Here is an 18,174-nt window from a genome sequence, read left to right as displayed (position 1 = left end):
AACAAGACACGTAAATGGTTTATTTGATATCAATCACTAATTTTAGTTCTTCATATAAGTAAGCAAAAAAAAAAGCCAACAACAAGCAAAGTGATTCAATCAATCATTTGGGGGGGACATCACCACAGCGGGCGTTCTCATGAACAGAACATTCTCGCATAGGAGGGCCTGAGGAATGCAGTGTTGAGCCAGAGTTGCCTTTAAATATTGTGCATTAGGTTAATGAACTGTTAGCAGCACATAACACATGGCACCCATGACACTGATTCAAGGCATCCTTTTGAAAATAAATTACTTATAAAGGCTGCGGATTCAATGACCATCATTAGAAAAGAAAAGGCATTTATTGAGGACAGTAATAAGACGTGCATTTACCGTAATTTAAAACGTATAGCCTAAATGTAATGTGATTAGTGAAAACATGAAATGATGTATAGAATAGTTGAAAATCAATAGCCCTATGAAATAAAATGTCAGATTACGCAACCAAAACACACACAAAAAAAGTCCGTTCTTTCCAATGTCCTTCCCACATGATTAGAAATGACGGCTTGCACCCAGTGATCTCTTGAGATTCAAAGAAAGATTCAATGTTGGCGATGACCTGACACTTCAGTTGTATCTTGAAAATACACACACTTGAAAAAAAAAAAAAAAAAAAGGAGTGTTTTTGTGATGGCCACAAAACAAGACTGCCTGCGTTCTTGGAGCTCCAGACACACTTATGGCTCAAAAGTGACACATTCCATGTACAAAGTAATGGCTCACTTACATTACCCAATAAGGCGCGTATACCAGCATGTCACATCTATAGGGAATATTTCGCAGAAAATGGAATTTCAACTTAGCAACTGTGTTGCATATTGGCGTAACTCTGTTATGAAGTGCTCACCGTATTTAATGGCTGCGACAGCTGTTGACATGCATGGGATAGTATAAACTGTGAGTCTGATGGCTGCACAATGAAGCGCATTAATACTTGGAGACAAAAAAAAAAGACACACATCTGAAGGGGGAAAAAAAAACTGTCAGAAAGTTCAGCCTTTCTCCGGCCAAAATACATGTGGATACAAAAGGCAGACTCGAGCTCTTAGGCTATCAGTGCGGCTCTTCATCCGTCTGTGGTTGAGCCTTCACACTGGATACGAAGCGTCATCAGAACTTCACCGCCTTGTCCATTCCTTTGATGGCACAGTGTGCTCTAGTGGGCTGCGCTGATAAAGCAACGGTGTGGCTTTCGCTACCTGGAGACATCGGGGACGAGTCTCTTGAACCAATGTCCAACTGCCACGTCGACTCTCAGCACTAATGAGACACCAAGCAGCAAAGACACGCAGCTCACCAGGAACCCCGAGGCCTCAAACATAAACCTGAAAGGTGAAAGACAACATGAACGCCTCTGGGGAAACAGCACTTAGTTTTCTCATTTCGGATATCTGTAACTACCAACAGTAGCTATTACAGTGGTCCATTACTGCAAAGGTGAGTCGGCATCCCCTAATGTGTGCACGGTGGAAACCTGTATAAGTGCCAGGACTTTCCACTGAGTCCATATTCCGAAAAAGCCTCTGAAACCAGTGAGTCTGTGTGAGCGGGAAACTGGAGTCAGGCACTTACTTGGGTGCGAAAACACACCACACCATTAGGTGCCTCCTGAGGATAGCAGCTGCACACACTGAAGCGAAGACCTGGGAAGCAGGCAAACAGAAAAATACTAGAATGGCACAGCAGAGTGCGCCCATCTGGCAAGGCCGAGAATCTCGGATTTGGATCAGCAATATAATTTACAGACTTTATGACAAAATTATATAATTAGGATTTTGCTACGAGAGTGTGTGGATACTTTATGTAAGTCGTTTATAGTGGTACCTGCAGTCCGAGAATAAAGAGGTAGCGTGCTGAGAGTTGCAGGAGAGCCGAGCTAAACAGTTGAGGCTTCTCCCTCAGTCTCATCTCCATGACGGCATCCTCTCCTCCTTCACCACTGGCTTTGCCTGCCCTGCTTCCACGGACCTCGCATACCAGGGGCCAAAACAGCAGCAAGGGACATCCCACTGGGGACAACGAGGTGCCAAGCGGCAGGATAACTATAATATACCGCTCAAAATGCAAATTTGCAGCCATGAAAATAAAGAAAGAAAGAAATAAAAGACATTTAGTGTTGACCAACACCAGATACCTGAATTGACCACAACCCCCAAATTGCCTAATGCTCGCATTATACCGTATTGGCCCGAATATACGCCGGTGTTTTTTGCATTGAAAAAACACTGAAAAAGTGGGGGTCGTTTTATATTCGGGGGCTAGACATTATACCCATTCACGACGCTAGATGGCGCCAGATATTATTGAAGAGAATGCTGAACTTGACTCTCCAGGGCAAAGTGAACCCCTGTCATGAAGAACAAAAATTAAAATAGCGGGTAGCACGAAGAAGAAAAATAAAAAAATAGCGGTAAGAAGGAAAAGAGAATAAAATGATAGAAGAGATCAGAAAATGGAGAAATGTAGCGACAATCTGGAGAAAAGTGGGTCAATGATCGGTCAGGTTAACCGGCAGCTGAGGAGAAGTTATGATGTCATTTACATTTCAAAAACCAGAAGCCATTCATTTACGAATGTGATTGCGCTTTCGTTTACATATTTAAATGTTCAGATATTAAGATTTGAATGAGGCGAAATAACATGCTTTTTCTCTCAAATATATTTTTATAATCATTTGTTTCAGATGTACTGTAATTAAGATAAGAAAACCTTTATTAGTCTCGCATTAATTTGGTGTTCAAAAAGTCTTTTTTCAAACTTGAAAAGAGGGGGTGTCGTCTTATCATCAGGGCCGTCTTATATTCGGGCCAATACGGTATTGTTATGTGAATTTTTTGATTATGTCCCACAAAGCTGATACACGAACGGTATCAACAATTCTCTTGGACTTTTATCTATTCGCCAGTACCATGTTCAATATTCAACAATGCAGCAAAAATCAAGCGCTTGGTGTACCTGCAAACAGGATGTGTGAAGCAAAAGTGTTGAGGGTAACCAAGGAGGCCGGCAGAAAGGTGCCCGTGTGGCCACCGGGGAATCCCACAAAGGCCGCTTCCCACTGAATAGAAGAGAAGGTGGGCAGGTGACCTGTCGCGTGGAAGAACTGGGTGGCTGCCAGCGACCACAGCACAACAGCAGTCCAGGGCACATTGAAGCCACCTGAGAAAAAAAAACAAAAACGGTGAATGACTGTGTCACTTTGGATGACCCAAGAAGAAAAATGACGACATTCTCAACTCACCCGAATATACTCCGCGCAGGTCGCAAAGAGTTGTGGAGGAGGCATGAATGTGCAGCAGAGCCCCCATTTCAAACAGAAGCAGGAGGAAAGATAGAGCCATGCCCTCTGGGTGCAAGTGCAGCAGACCCAATCCCAGCAGCCCACAGAACAGAAGCAGCGGGGCAGAGTAGACCGTTCCTAGGCCGTAGGCCTCCACGGCGGGTCGGTTGTCCACCTCGCTACCCCCGCTCGTCTCGCCATCATCCAGTGAGCGGCGCATGCGCTGGTAGATTTGCGGGATGAGGTGGTGAAGCTCGGCTTGGGGGCTGATACCGGTACTGGCTCGGTAGCGTGGCGGAGGGACGGACGCATTCTTCAAAGTCCCACTTGCAGGCCTGGTCTTCACAAACACGGTTAGTGGATCCAGCCAGATCAGGGCCAGCCCCAGTCCCAGGAGACAATAGGCAGCCCTGGGGATGAAGATTTGGGCTAGTTTGATAAACTCTGACAAATTCCTGAAGCTGTTCTCTGGCGAGGCACTGACAGCCCAGTGGAGCCCCAGACACACAGAAAGCAGGGGAAGGATCCAGCGGGCCGTGAATACCGTTCCACCTGAGGAGTTGAGGTTCCCATAGTGTTGGAGACATTTTCTCAACAGATACGTCCACACGGCAAGGGAGAAAACTGAGAGGACGTACATAATGTTTTTCAGTTGATTGTCTTTCACCCGAGCGAGGGAGGAAAGGAAGGGCGATGGCTGACAGGCATGCTGCTCCTCTCGACAGCCGTGGAAGAAGAGGGAGAGGTAGAGACTTCCGACGAGGAGCGCGAAGAAGGCCACGAGGGTGCTGCTTTCTTTTCTCACTGTCGATGGGGGAGAGGCGGGTGACGGGAGCAGCGACGCAGGTTTCGAAGGGTCTTGGTTGGCGGGCAGAAGGAGGCCATCCCAATTGAGACGGAGGGGAATGTAGAGAGCCAGGGAGCGCAACAAGAAGGTTACGACTTGACCCTCGGTGATCACATAGCTATTCGAGAGCATGGAAGCAAAGCGAAGGAGTGTCACCACCAGAGGTGGAGAGAGAAGATAACGCGGGGTCCTCCAGCTTGCACTTTTTGGGGCTTTTGCTTCGTTCTTAACCGCAGCGGATGTCTTGGACTGAAGAGCCTGGCACAGGAAGAAGAGCTCAGACGTGAAGGCGGTCGCAGCCATGCACCATGCTAACTCGACGTAACCCCATGAGAGCAGCTGACCGGCAGCCACACAAACGCCAACAAGCAGCGCAACGACAACAGCTGCCCTCAGCCGAAAATGATTCTCTCTGACGAGCGCCGATGACATTTCAGACACGGTGAAACACATCAGGCAGGCGAGCGCCAAGATGATTAAACCGGCCGTCATTTTAAGCGGGTTGAAGCGGGCCCAGGTGGCTCGGCACACGTCTTGGACGGAGGTGAGGTAGGCCTGCAGCGCGAGCGACAGCTCACGGGGGGGTGAGCGTCCCTCTCGGGCGAATGTGAGATACTGAGAGGAGAGGTTTTCATACTGATGTTGAAGCACAGCCAGACTCTCAGATGGTATATCTTTGGCCAAAGCAGAATACGTCACCAGGAACCGGCTCACCTTCAGAAACAGAATTCACACAATCTTATATTGAAAAAGACGTTGTTGTTTTTTTTGGGCAACATTCTCCACAGTGTGTACCAAACCTGCTTTGTATTGATCCACAGCGCCTCATGCTGGCTGAGACCGGCAACTGCACCTTGTGCGGTGCCAAACTCAGGAAACAAAGGCAAGAGAACCTGGCCCACGCTGCTGTACGGGATTGGCATTCCAAGGAGCAGGGCCAGTGTGGGAACCAGATTTATCTGGGGCACCACATCAGGTTCATCCTACAAGTAGGGATAGAATACAGTTGCAACATTATAAGCATCAAAATGTCGTCATTTCCCCCCCCCCCCCCCCGCCCCCACAAAATTATTTACGGTATGTGCTGTCCTTAAAACCCTTATGCCCTTCGAAAAAAACTGATACCGAACCTACGCGTTTTACAATTTTTGAAAATTGTGTATGTTGCATTATTCCAGCATGTGTTTTTTTATTTTCAATCACTCAAAATGTTCAGCGGCATCTGTGCTATCCATACATATATAGTTTATATTAATTCCTTGGGATTTTTTGCCCTTTATGGACAATAAAAGCAGTACTGTGCTATGACACTTCAAAGAAATATTGCATTTAACGTAAACGGTCGACTATGTTAAACGGCATTAAAATAATGTTTACCATCCAAAACAGCATTAAAATAATATGGTCTTGAAATGCTACTGATCAATGGAAATGGATTTGTCTTGGTGTCTAATACGGCAGATGTCTGATCATTTCCCTGCTGATTATCTTGAGGACATAATCTGTTTACTAATGAAACGAGCAGCTTTGCGCGGTGTACATTACGCTACGTGACGCTCCATTTAAAAAGCAATTATGTAAATGAGTACCGCAGTTCAACACTTGTGGTGGGCGGTGCACTTTATCAATTGCTGACAGTGGAAAGAATGCCTACCAGCATCCATTCACAGAGCAGAATCAGTAATGAGTATTCTCAAAGTGTTTCATTACCTCATAATAGATCCAACAATTCACTCGGCTTCTTTTTCCTGCAGTTTGTTGGACATTCGAAAGAATAAAACCGAGTTCACATTTCTGTTTTATTCTCAGCTCTTAAATTTCAAATTGTAAAAGTTATGATCGGTTTCACACTTTTCAGGGATTGCAGAGGAACTCATAATCCAGATTATCATATTACAGCGTGTCCTCGGTTACCGACGGTACCGACATCTGATGTTTTGAGATCACAAACAGCGTACAATGGACGAGTTTGCACAGCAGCGCAAGAATAGGTCAAGCTCAGTGACAGTTCTATGATTACTGTTTTTCATTTGATTGTTTCATATTTACTGTATGTCCCATAATGGTTTTCATTCCGATATTACCGGTAATTACGATTTAATTCTGCATTATGATTTAATACTGCATGAGCCTAGTTCGTGACAGATTCCGAGCTTGAGTACATTGCACATTTCTACAGACCTGCGACGGGGGTCCAGGAAAGAGCGGGATGGCACTGTAGAGGAAGAGGGTCGCATCAGTCTCCTTCTGACTTTCTCCTCCATGATCGCCAGTCTCTGTCATCCCATGATCCCCCATCACCACCAAGAGCGTGTCATTCTGTATATGGTTGATCACAGACCTGCAGACAAATATGAAAAGCACAATAGATATGATTTCCCCTCAGATGCTTGAAACTTATGTTACATGTTAGAATGAAGTTGACATTTTTTTAAAAAGTGGCCACCATATTATGTACAGCTTGTTGCAACGAAACAACTAAAAGGCAGAAACTCTGCTTTTCGACCTAATTAATAATATCTGATTACATTTAAAGTGACAAACAAAATGGGGAAAAAAGTAACTTTAAAAGTGTGGGGAAAAAAGTGCAAAGTAATTGTACTAATGTAATGCATGTTGTAGTCACACAGGCACGTTGCACCGTTGTCTGACCTGATGACTCCATCCATCTGGATGAGCTTGTCAGCCATCGCCGGGTGGTCAGGACCAAACCTGTGACCACAGTGGTCCACCCCGAGGAAATGAGCAACCAATACATCCCACTCGTCACCCACCACTGTCAAAGCCAACAAAGTGACGGATGGAAAGATATTAAAGGACGTACACAACAGGACTGACTACGATTTCCGACGAGCCGTTTGTTTTCATTGAACATATGACATACTAGTTGTGTAGAGATTCTGGAGGATGCCGTCGTCCACAGTGTGCAGGTCATGCACGTTAAAAGAAGGGAAGGGCAGAGAGCGGTAGAATTTCTTTGGGAAAAGACTCTCCCAAGTGTCGTCGCCCATGAACACCACTCGTTTGCCTGTGAAATAGGATGTAGGAATTGAAAACTGTCATTTGTCGTTGTAGTTATGCCCCACCTGTTCACTTTTTTTTTTTAACCTATCCTCTTTTCTTAGCTGACAGCCTCACGTATAGGCACTTGTATACATTGAAATCAGTGAATGAAACAGTAATAACTGGTTTGTGCATATGGAGTACAAAACAAGACATGGCAGCTCTGTATGGACATTTGACAATAAAGTTGTACTTGACTTGACACTGCAAAAGTAAAGTGCATGTAACCTTAAGCTTGAACATAATTCTCTGTGTATTATTTACGTATAAAAACTCACCCATTCTCCAAAAAGATCTGATTATGCGTGTTTACACAGTACTCACCCACTTGACCAAACTGGTGGATGAGGTTGTCATCTGAAATGGCCCGAGATGCAAAGTTATTCCCCATATCCACAAAGGTGGGCAGAGACCCAGTCGTCAATCCCTTGATTCTCTGCATGGTGGTCGTGGGTGGGTCAGCACGAAAGGGGTACAAGCGGCACTGGGCAGGCCTGGATGAGCATGTCTCCTCAAACACAGGCAGCTTGTTTTCAAAAGGTCGAGGCGAAGTGTTGTTGGGGTCAAAACGGGCAAAGTCGATCTTTAAGGCGTCGATAATCAGGAGGACAGCCCTGCGGAAACGTGGTTTTACCCCACAAAAGTCTCTCGGCTCTCCCCCCGGTTCGAGTACGTCTCCGCAGGTGCTGGTGCGGTTCACCTCCAACCGAACCAGCAGGAATCCACCCACAAACAGGTAAATTCCTACAAAATATACCGCACACATCCAGAGGAGCAAGGATAGCACCCGGTGTCCTTTCATTCTACAAAGACAACGGTTGATGGATCAAAACGATATTCTTGTCCATTCCTGGTAATGTCACCCACCCGGTTACTTGTGCCAAAGATCGCCTCGCTGTTGAACACACTGACCTTGTGGAAGTCATTGTCCCCCACCTCGATGGACCAGGGGCGGACTTGACGGTCGTTGTGTTGGCCCAGGAGGTTTCAGGTGTCTCATGTACACACACTACGGCGCAGGCTTACCCGCTGCCCGATTACAACTCTGGTCCGGACAGCCAAGACCACAGACGGGGTAGGAACTTCAGGGCGCATGGAAATTGTGGCGGAAGTCTCGGACGAACAGTTTTCAGTGTGGCACGCGTGGTTAATATTTCGCCCTTCTTAAAGTCTTGCAGGAGTATATTGGTGTTTACACCTTACCGTAGTCAGGCTCACTTACAATACAATCATATTGGATTTTGTAAAGAAATACACGTCCAAAATCGTGATTTATGAAAATAAAACCACGTAAAATGATTTGAAACACCCATTATATGTCTGTGATGAATTTGTTTCCATCAATTTTTGGAAAACCTTTGACAAGAAAAAAAAAAGTGTCAAAAAAAATGAAAAGAAAGGGATCATTTGAAGCATTTAATTGATGGCATTTTCACCCGGTTGGGTTTATTTTAAGAATAAAAGCTCGTGTACAGTAACATCACTCCAAAAACCTTCAAAAACGCATTTGAAACCAATGTGTGCTGCATATTTATTTTCATTTAGACTTGCATCTCTCTCTCTCTCTCTCTCTCTCACACCCACACACACACACACCCACACACACCTACAGTAGTTTTGAAATATTTACTCCATACAGTACTTATACTGATAAAGAAATGGAATTTGAGGAGAAAGCACAAAATATATTTCAAATTTAACAAGTACATCCATAGACAAATGTGAATGCAAATGTGAAGGTTGGACACAGTGTTTATTTCTAACTACAGAACAAAGGGAAAGTATTTCAGATTAAAAAAAAAATGTTTACCTCTTTTACTGGTCTGAAATTATTTTGGTGCCTGCTATTTTAACATGACAAACTAAATATACTAAACACTGAGGAACTCCCACATAGTGAGACATCCGGACATGTTGCAACTCAAAACTAGTGCAGTAGAAAAAATGCCTTTGTCACTTATAGTTCCACGAAGAAGTGTATGAAGATTGCCTTGCCTGAGTTGACCTAATCACATTTTCGCATAAATGAATCAAAATAGCTTGAAAATTATTTCTAATGGGCATAATTTACAGAAAACTAAGATGGTACCCACAGTAAATCATAACCATGAGCAGCATCCAAAAGTCAAATTGCTGATGTGAAAGTCGGCAAACAAGAGTCCATGAAAATTCCACTCCTGCAACTCCAGGCAATGCTATTTTGATTCGGGTTGATTTGAAAAATCTTCACACTCCTCCACTTCTCCTGGTGGGATCTTCGGACTTGCCTTTGCTAATGTACCATAAATGGTCATGGCCTGCAGGCAAGGAAAACACAATGAGTAACATAACGATTTCAGAAAACACCCTTTTCTGTTTTCACATGTTTACCTGTGTAACCATGGTGCTAATGTCGCCTGTATTTGTCGGGAGAAGGACAGTGTTGGACTCTTTGGCAAGGTTGGAAAACGCAGACATGTACTGCTCAGCCACGCTCAGTGAGGCTGCCGCATTTCCATTCTGTGCAGTAAAATGAACAAGGAGATGTTTCAGATTGGATTGACCACTATCACCCAAAAAAAAAAAGAAGGAAAAAAACCCGGAAAACTACTCTTCACCTGCTCAGCGAGGGCATCAGATAGAACCCGGATGGCCTTGGCTTTGGCCTCAGCTTTGGCTAAGATTGCTTGGGCTTCACCTGGAGGCAAATATTTTCGTTCATCGACAGTTATTAATTAATTTGATTACTTTAGTCATTGGGCAAATTGTGAAACAAACAAAAAAAAAGTTCATTTCAAACCATAACACTAATACAAAAAAAATGATTTATTGAATGCACCTACCAGCCGCTTTGTTGATCTGTTCTGCCTTTTCACCCTCTGAGGCAAGAATTTGAGCTTGTTTACTCCCCTCTGCGACATTAATGGCCGATTCCCTTGCCCCTTCAGACTCCAGCACCGTGGCTCTCTTCTTACGTTCAGCCTCTACCTGCAGAATATTGTGTGCCAAATTATTGCACGTTACATTACATCTCCAACGTAGAACTCATGTGTGAGGAAAATTATGGTCGTTAAAATAATTGTGTGGGGTTTTTTTTTCTTCTTGTTAAGAGAAGAAATATGTAAATGAAAATATAACAGAAGTTGAATTGCATAAGCACATGCGACGAAATGTGGAAGTTGACCTTATGCATTCTGTGTTATTTAAATTAAGTGTTGATGGTTTGCCATTTTTCTACTTCGGGTGGCCAACTCCTTTTGATACTTGCATGGTAATTAAAAAAAAAAAAGAGTGAGTTAGCACATTTCACAAATATACATATGGATCTCTAAACCTCACCTGCATCTGCATGGATTCCTTCACACGAGGTGGAACATTTATATCTTTAATTTCATACCGCAAGCAACGGATTCCCCACTCGTCTGAAGCTTGGTTGATGGAGTGAACAATGTTGGCGTTAAGGGACTCTCTTTCCTTAAGAGAAAACAACATACCGTTTTATGGTTCTTAAATCCTTGTTTATACACAAGATACAGACAAGGTGAGATCAAACAGCATGTCATTACCCTGAACACTTTGTCCAGTGTCAGTTTGCCCAGTTCTGAACGCATGGTGGTCTGTGCCAGCTGTGTGACAGCATATTCAGGGTCCTCAACACCATAACTAGCCTGCAGTGAACAATGTACATAAAACAAAAATCTGTGACATAGGAGCAGAAAAATTGCAATTTATCACATCAATTCGAAAATCTTACTTTGAAAGGGTCCAGGATCCTTAAATACAGAACTCCATCAATCTGGAGCGTTACATTATCTGCCAAACAGATTAAAAATACAATTGCAAAAGATATCCAAACGATTTAATTTTAACTTGCGTGAAGACTGTTGGAGGGTTAATCGTTTTCACAGCGTAAACACATGACAAAATGACTTGCCTAAAGATACTGCAGACTGCTCGGGGACATCGATGACAATTTCTTTGAGACTTTGCACATAGCGGATTCGGTCAAGTACTGGGATGAGGAAATTTAACCCCTAGAGGAGGTCAACCAGGAGAGTATGAGCAAGTACAGTGCAAAAATGTTTTCATACCTGTTAAGTTTATGCTGTAACTATCCATCCATTTTCCGAACCGCTTGATCCTCACTAGGGTCGCGGGGGGTGCTGGAGCCTATCCCAGCTGTCTTCGGGCAGTAGGCGGGGGACACCCTGAATCGGTTGCCAGCCAATCGCAGGGCACACAGAGACGAACAACCATCCACGCTCACATTCACACCTAGGGACAATTTAGAGCGTTCAATCAGCCTGCCATGCATGTTTTTGGAATGTGGGAGGAAACCGGAGTACCCGGAGAAAACCCACGCAGGCCCGGGGAGAACATGCAAACTCCACACAGGGAGGCCGGAGCTGGAATCGAACCCGGTACCTCTGCACTGTGAAGTCGACGTGCTAACCACTGGACTACCGGGCCGCCCCTGCTGTAACTAAAACAAAACAAAAAAACCCATACCGGTTCTAGGATGCGATGGAAGCGACCCATTCTCTCCACCACCCACGCTTCCTGCTGCGGCACAAACAGGACCACCGTGTTCATAGGCAGACTGGAGGCCCATCGCTGCTGAAGTGGGGACACCCACAACCTTGGCACCGTTCGTTGGCTATGCTAGAAAAGACATACAGTACTGTATACTGGGGTGTGTTCTTGAAAAAAATAAATAGATATACATTTACACATAAAAAGAAATGGATATCTATCAATCTAGCCAGCTTTTAGCTGAGCTGCTTATCCTCATGAGGGTCGCAGGCTTGCTGGAGCCTATCACAGCTGACTTTGGGCCGTGGACGGTGTATACCCTGAACTGGTTGCCAGCCAATAGGGCACATATAGACCAATCACACTCGCAATTTAGAGTGATCAATTAACCTATCGTACGTGTTTTTGTTATGTGGTAGGAAACCAGAGTAGCCGGAGAAAGCCCGCGCAGGCACGGGGAGAACACACAGGAAGGCAGGGGCCCCGAATCGAACCTTTGACCTGATCACCATGCCGGCATATATTTATACAACTGCACAATTATACACTCAAGTTGGTACGACAAGTTCTGTTCCAATAGCGATACGTCTGAAAAACTGCAAAGTGAGTGTGGCACGTTGAGCACAAATTATTAAATAAAATAATAAACTATTAGTCATTGAGCATGGTCACAAAACGGTAGTGGGCATGGTCACAAAATGAGTGAATTTATTTATGGATGGGAAGTGCGTCTCCTGTACAAAAATGAGTTCGCATCAGAAAAATAAATGTACAGCAAACCGCTAATGCACTATGATTTTAAATTACCTGAAGGAGAGACCCGCCGGTGCGAAACAGTGTTCGGATCATCATGTAAACTAAAAGGGAATGAAAGAATAACGCTATGTGACAGGAATTGTGAATTGAAACTAGATTCCACTCGCAGGAACTCCCCACTCTTCTGTGTGTGTGACCTATCAGGAAAGTTACATCATTGGTGCAGCGGTAAAAAGGTCGCCACTGTGAGCAACAACAACGTGGCATCTGTAGTTCCGTTACCTCACAGCAAACAGCCACAACTGGGGGCCAAAATAATAATAATAATAATAATAATAGAATATAGATTGCAGCAAAAACGATAAATGAAATTAAACAGCAACAAATGTACTTATGCGTCAGATTTTTTCAACTTCTGTTGTATTTGTTATGGAAAATAGCAAAACAAAATGGATCTAAACAAACATTTATCTTCAAAAAACACGCCTGTAATGACAATGAAATATTGCACGTGTAAATCTGAAGCACTGTCGATGTGATAGCTGTCACGGCTCGGCAAACATAAGAATGCAACTTTGAGCATTCTTTACAAAATGTATTTATTGCTGTCCGAAATTATGACGTCATTTAAAACGTAGATTATTTAAATCTATAATTGTATTAATATTATAATGTATTGCAAACTTTAACATTCATGTTGTGTTATTTTTTGGCCTGTGTGGTTTTATGTGTGTGGCTTACGATTTAAATTTTTTTTTAAAACAAACAAATAAAAAAACTCACCGCCCAGGTGTTGTTTTTTTCCCCTTCTATTTCTGTTTGGGGCTGAGAATAATGTAGTACATTACCAGATGCACATGGAGGCGCCATTCGGTATACTGTATTTTTACACACCTGAGTTTTCAGGCATATCTGGAGATTTAATACAGTACTTTGAGAATTTTTTTCTTTTATGGCTTTTGCGTCTCGTAGGTTAATACCATGGTTAATCAAAACAATGTTTCAATTGGGTGTATAAATCCAGATTTATTCAGAACTTGCTTATGTCTGCGTCATCAGTTTCTTACCCGAACCATCCCTTGGCTCATTGGACAGAATTATTTGTCTGACCACGCCTATTTTGTAAATACTGCGTAGCCATTGGCCAAATAAGACGCTAATCACGTGTTCTGATTCGCCCGTCCCCTCCCACTGTTTGCTCAATTTGGCACCGACTCGGATGGTTATTTACGGTGGTTTTTATCGACCTGCAAAAGTCATGAGTCATTTGTCGGGAAACAATCTGCAATTTTCACACTGCCAAAGTGTGTACGATAACGCGAATTAATTAGCGGGTGTCATGTCACCACAATCGCTCAACTATTATCAGGCATCTGCTGTCTTTCCAAAGTGAGTGAAACTACCGGATTTTTGTTGGAAGCGCTCATGTCGTTACTTTGTGTAAGAGGTAAGTTTTGCTTAATTTATTTCGAAAGTTAAACAGTGTAAAACCGGCTTTGTGTGTTAGAGGGGCGCTGAGCTTCTGCATTTAATTTTGAAATGCGGATAAAAACTGCACAGATTTTGTAAAAACATGCTTGAGGAGCGCTAGAATACTATTTATGGTGTTTAGAAATATATTATTCTTGTGTTTTCTTATTGTTTTTGCTATGGGCAAGCGTCCATATTCTGTTGTTTTGAGTAGAACTATCACGTCCCTGTATTTATGTTGGCAAAGTGAAATTGGGTTTGTAACGTCATGAACAGTTTCTGGACACATCAGTGTAATTCTTGTATCCAATATGTCTAAAAAATTTTAAAACGATACTATCCGAAATATTCCTTCTTATGTATACATTATATGTTGTATATAAATAAGTTTTATTCATAACTCAAACCAATTCAATATGCAGCGTTCAATTCTGTCCCAAAGTCACTGCACTTTAAATTGATCCACTTCCACCAGAATGTCAAACAAAAGTACTGTATGGAGTATAAAAGTCACATTGAATAGAAGAAAAAAAAACATTCTAACCACAAGATTGTAGTTGTGACTTTTACTCGGACAAAATTGTGTATTCATTTCGGGAAAGTACTATAAACAAAACATTTTATCGTTCTGCGATTCAAGGTTTTTTTTTTTTGGGGGGGGGGGAGAAAGTCATACATTATCGAGACGAAAATGCCATAATGTGAGAATAAAGTCATACTTTCACGAGATGAAGTGAATTGATGATTTCAGAGGAGCAATTTGTGTTTGTTAGAAGTTGATGCATCAACATCTGTCTGGTTGTTTCCCACCAAGTAAATGTAAACAATAAAGTGTTTTGCTTGATTTTGGTGAATATTTTTGTCAATGTAGGGCTAGGTTCATTCTTGAGATGACCCCTACTTTTCCAAAATGATGTATATAATTAAAAAACAAACTGAAGAGTCGTAGTTAGAGGCCTGCCTCCCTTTACCATCTACTGCAGCAGTCAGAGTGAGAAAAGCTTAATTAAGTGATTTTTGGTGAATATATTTATGTCAATTTATGACAATAATGTGGTGATTTAAATGCCTCCTATTTCTCCATTAGATGAGAGCTTTTCAGTTGTAGTTAGTGGTCTACCAAAACAAATTGTTGATGAGAAATGTTTCAAATAAACTTCTTAGTGTCTTCATTGAATTGAACACAGAATTGTAGTATTACAGCACAGTATTATATTGACTGCCAACTTAAATGGCTGCTCCTTCTTTCACATGGCAGCATGCAGGGTGAAACAAGAGTTGTAGAACAACATGCAGTTGTTTGGTTGTTGGCATTCGTTGGACGAGCCCTCCTTACTGGGTGAACCATGTGAAGGTGGCCATCTTTCACCCCACCGACTATTCATGATGTGACATTTGGTAGACTGTCACCAAGGGTTTGTGTTTGTGCAACATGTTTGGAAGTGAATCCTTGTAATCAAGAGCCATTGTCTGCAGTGGGACCATGTTCTGTATTTGAGCATCACCAATTGATTTATTGTGGCCGCAAATGATAGGCGGGAGTTGTTATGCTGACCAAGATGACCAGAAAGATGTCGATTGAGCCAGGCCAGTGTGTTCAGCCGACTTGGTGACTCACCCTGTGATAACAACAGCTTGACAATGTTGCTGCTTTTTTATTTTTTTATTATTGTTGGGTCAAGATACTCCATCTCCATGGCGATGTCTTACCTAACACACGAGTGGTTTACCACAACAAGAGGACATGTGGGTGAGAATCCGAGCGTCAATAAAAGACAGGGCTCAGTGGACGCACATTGTTGTAGGTTGCTGTGTCTGGATTCTGTCTCAGGGGTCAGCACTTCACAAGACACGCATCCATTGTGAGAGGTTCCGAGTGGGTACTTTATTGTCAGTTCAGCTGCAAGTAATGTTGCGTTTTAGTTGTGGTTACTGGTGGTGGTGAGTGGTGGGTGGGGTGGGGGGGGCAGCATGCTAGGACTGTACTAGCAGTTCTGCCTTTGGAGATATATAATTATGGCCACGGCTTTTGCTCAATGATCATAAAACATTATCCACGAGAAAAAAAAAAGTGATGGTCATCTTTATAATTCATCTCTGCAAAGCTCCCAGAGATGCCAGTATTCGCAAGGCTCAAATTTAAACATGTAATTTGTCTCTGTTCAATCTTTAAATGACTTTCTCGCAAGTACTTCATCAAAGTGCTGTCCGTTGCGCGAGCTGTCGGCTATACTCTCTTTACCGCACACACAGGTATGTGCAACAGTCACACACACACGTATCCTATTTTTTATTTATTTATTTTCTTTCATTCAGAAAACATTGGATTTTAATGAACGTTTTCACATGACATTCAGCATTGTACAGATAGGACACCACTTGCTTAAAACCCAGATCGGTAAGATGTAGGAAAACAATACTGAGAAGCAAAACCAGAAATAATTCAACCGCACATGGGGAGGTTTAGTGTGTCGAGCAGCAGCATAGTGGAATTATGCGAGAACGAGGCAGGGAGAACGCTTAGAGATTGTAGATGTAATCCGCTGACCATCTGTTGCGCTCTCTCTCTCTCTCTCTCTCTTACTTTCTGTCTGTCTCTTGCCACCTGATCTAGCCACCAGTTAAACGGAAGTACGCTGCTGCCAGCAGCATTAGGAGAGTATAGTGTCACTTCCTGTTCCAGTTTTCCTGCAAATACAGCACAATTCTGTTTCCCACCCCACACTCCCCCATTTTACTTTTTTCTTCTACATGCTGTGACTGTAGGTAATTGTGCCTCAACCGTTTGTCCTTTGTAAATGTACCAATCGTCATTATTATTGTTATAAGATAAGATAAGAAAACCTTTATTAGTCTCGCAATGGAGAAATTCCCGATTCACAGCAGCAAAGTTATGAAAGGAAGAAGTAGAACAACAAAATATAGGAGCTGCTGGAAAGGCAGCCACTCACGCGGCGCCATTTTGAAGTCAAAATAACAAAAATAACACAACACAACACATAGGACACAGACAGTCGTACAATCTTCACCACTTTTCTGCATACACTTTGTTGTCTGAAGCAGTTATAGATGAAAGAGGAGAGGATCAAAGTGTCCTTTCACCAGTGGATCAGAGACGTCATGCTGAAAATGTGCACACGTCTGCTACAAGCTAAGTTTTGAAAGCAAACACGAAGCTGTAGCGTCCATTGACGAAAAAGAGATTGGCTCACATCTCCTGTCCCATGTAAATCCACTTCAATTCCAAGCTGCGACTCCCAGTTCCACATCCGCATCGGCGCTCCGCGCTAACGCTCCTTTCTTCTCATCGTCGGCTCCTCAAGCCTTACATCCATCCAGCCGCAGACTGTTCAACAGCACCGATCTCTCCGCTGAACAAAGCGGGGCTTTGAAAAATGCTGCCCATTACAGGCGCAAGACACAAGCGCCCCGGGACTGTCCAGCAATGACAGTCAAATGGCGCCGACATTCCTCCCAGGCAAAAATAGTGCTGGTATATCCATGCTGCCGAGAAGGCGCAACCACCAAGCACAGAGTTTCCTCCTTGATGAATGTCGTGGCCAAAAAATGCTGAAAAAAGTCCACATCAGGTCCACACGACGTAACAACAAACACAAAGTGACAAAACAAACCAAAAAAAGCAAGGCTCACAAGAGCACTTGCCGACGGCTGCCTACTCGGGCGCCATCTTGATTTCAAAGACTATTATTATTATTATTATCTATTTATCTGTATATTTATTTATTTATTCTGATTGGACCCCATGAAGAATACGCTCTGCATTGGTACAAATTAATGGGGATGCTTAAATAAACAGAAATTAAAATGTGACATGCGGAACACACATTTGTCAACGTAAAACAAAATGGTCTTTCGTCAATCGATTGCCTACTGGGATTTCTCCAATGCAAACGCTTAAACGAGAGGATTGCTTCCAAAATAAATACATATCATTCTATAATGAGAGGAGGAGGCTGACCAAAATAAAAATAAAAGTAGCGGGGTTGCAGAAGCAATGAATTAACTCGGCCAAATTCTGACCTTAATGGATTCACGGAGGCCCTGTTCAGACCATGATAGCCATCAGTTTCCACCATTAGTGCCCGATGGTTTATTACCCTCAGGCCTCAATGAGGCAACGTCATTCAAATGAGCGCTGATGGCCGCTCTTCATTCAGCTCATGTACTGCTGTGACACAGA

At 43.1% G+C, this 18,174-nt stretch overlaps 3 protein-coding genes across 12 annotated transcripts in view; 1 reads left to right on the top strand and 2 right to left on the bottom strand.

The window, feature by feature from the left end:
- Positions 1 to 8,318, bottom strand: pigo (phosphatidylinositol glycan anchor biosynthesis, class O). The gene is made up of 11 exons (XM_086135704.1): positions 8,148 to 8,318; positions 7,560 to 8,038; positions 7,057 to 7,200; positions 6,825 to 6,948; positions 6,354 to 6,513; positions 4,973 to 5,155; positions 3,287 to 4,886; positions 3,001 to 3,204; positions 1,870 to 2,054; positions 1,618 to 1,688; positions 1 to 1,370 (listed from the first exon to the last, which is right to left on the bottom strand). Exons 1-11 carry the CDS (start codon positions 8,159 to 8,161, stop codon positions 1,241 to 1,243), a joined length of 3,294 nt encoding a protein of 1,097 aa, XP_085991830.1. The 5' UTR covers positions 8,162 to 8,318; the 3' UTR covers positions 1 to 1,240.
- A 651-nt stretch (positions 8,319 to 8,969) lies between these two features.
- Positions 8,970 to 12,709, bottom strand: stoml2 (stomatin (EPB72)-like 2). The gene is made up of 10 exons (XM_086135846.1): positions 12,555 to 12,709; positions 11,724 to 11,876; positions 11,149 to 11,248; positions 10,969 to 11,027; positions 10,781 to 10,882; positions 10,554 to 10,688; positions 10,058 to 10,202; positions 9,833 to 9,912; positions 9,606 to 9,734; positions 8,970 to 9,532 (listed from the first exon to the last, which is right to left on the bottom strand). Exons 1-10 carry the CDS (start codon positions 12,597 to 12,599, stop codon positions 9,431 to 9,433), a joined length of 1,050 nt encoding a protein of 349 aa, XP_085991972.1. The 5' UTR covers positions 12,600 to 12,709; the 3' UTR covers positions 8,970 to 9,430.
- A 1,020-nt stretch (positions 12,710 to 13,729) lies between these two features.
- LOC147192098 (protein unc-13 homolog B-like) overlaps positions 13,730 to 18,174 on the top strand; it is a 52,798-nt gene continuing 48,353 nt past the window's right edge. For all 10 annotated transcript variants that reach the window (XM_086135883.1, XM_086135881.1, XM_086135880.1 and 7 more), the window contains exon 1: positions 13,730 to 13,950. In XM_086135883.1, the coding sequence (XP_085992009.1) occupies positions 13,929 to 13,950 (22 nt within the window). In that variant the 5' untranslated portion in view covers positions 13,730 to 13,928. The remainder of the gene's footprint in view (positions 13,951 to 18,174) is intronic.

This window comes from Hippocampus guttulatus, chromosome 17, assembly GCF_054856545.1.
Source record: "Hippocampus guttulatus isolate MCC_2025c chromosome 17, RoL_Hgut_1.0, whole genome shotgun sequence".
Classification (NCBI taxonomy): domain Eukaryota; kingdom Metazoa; phylum Chordata; class Actinopteri; order Syngnathiformes; family Syngnathidae; genus Hippocampus; species Hippocampus guttulatus.
This window is presented reverse-complemented; position numbering and strand designations above follow the sequence as displayed.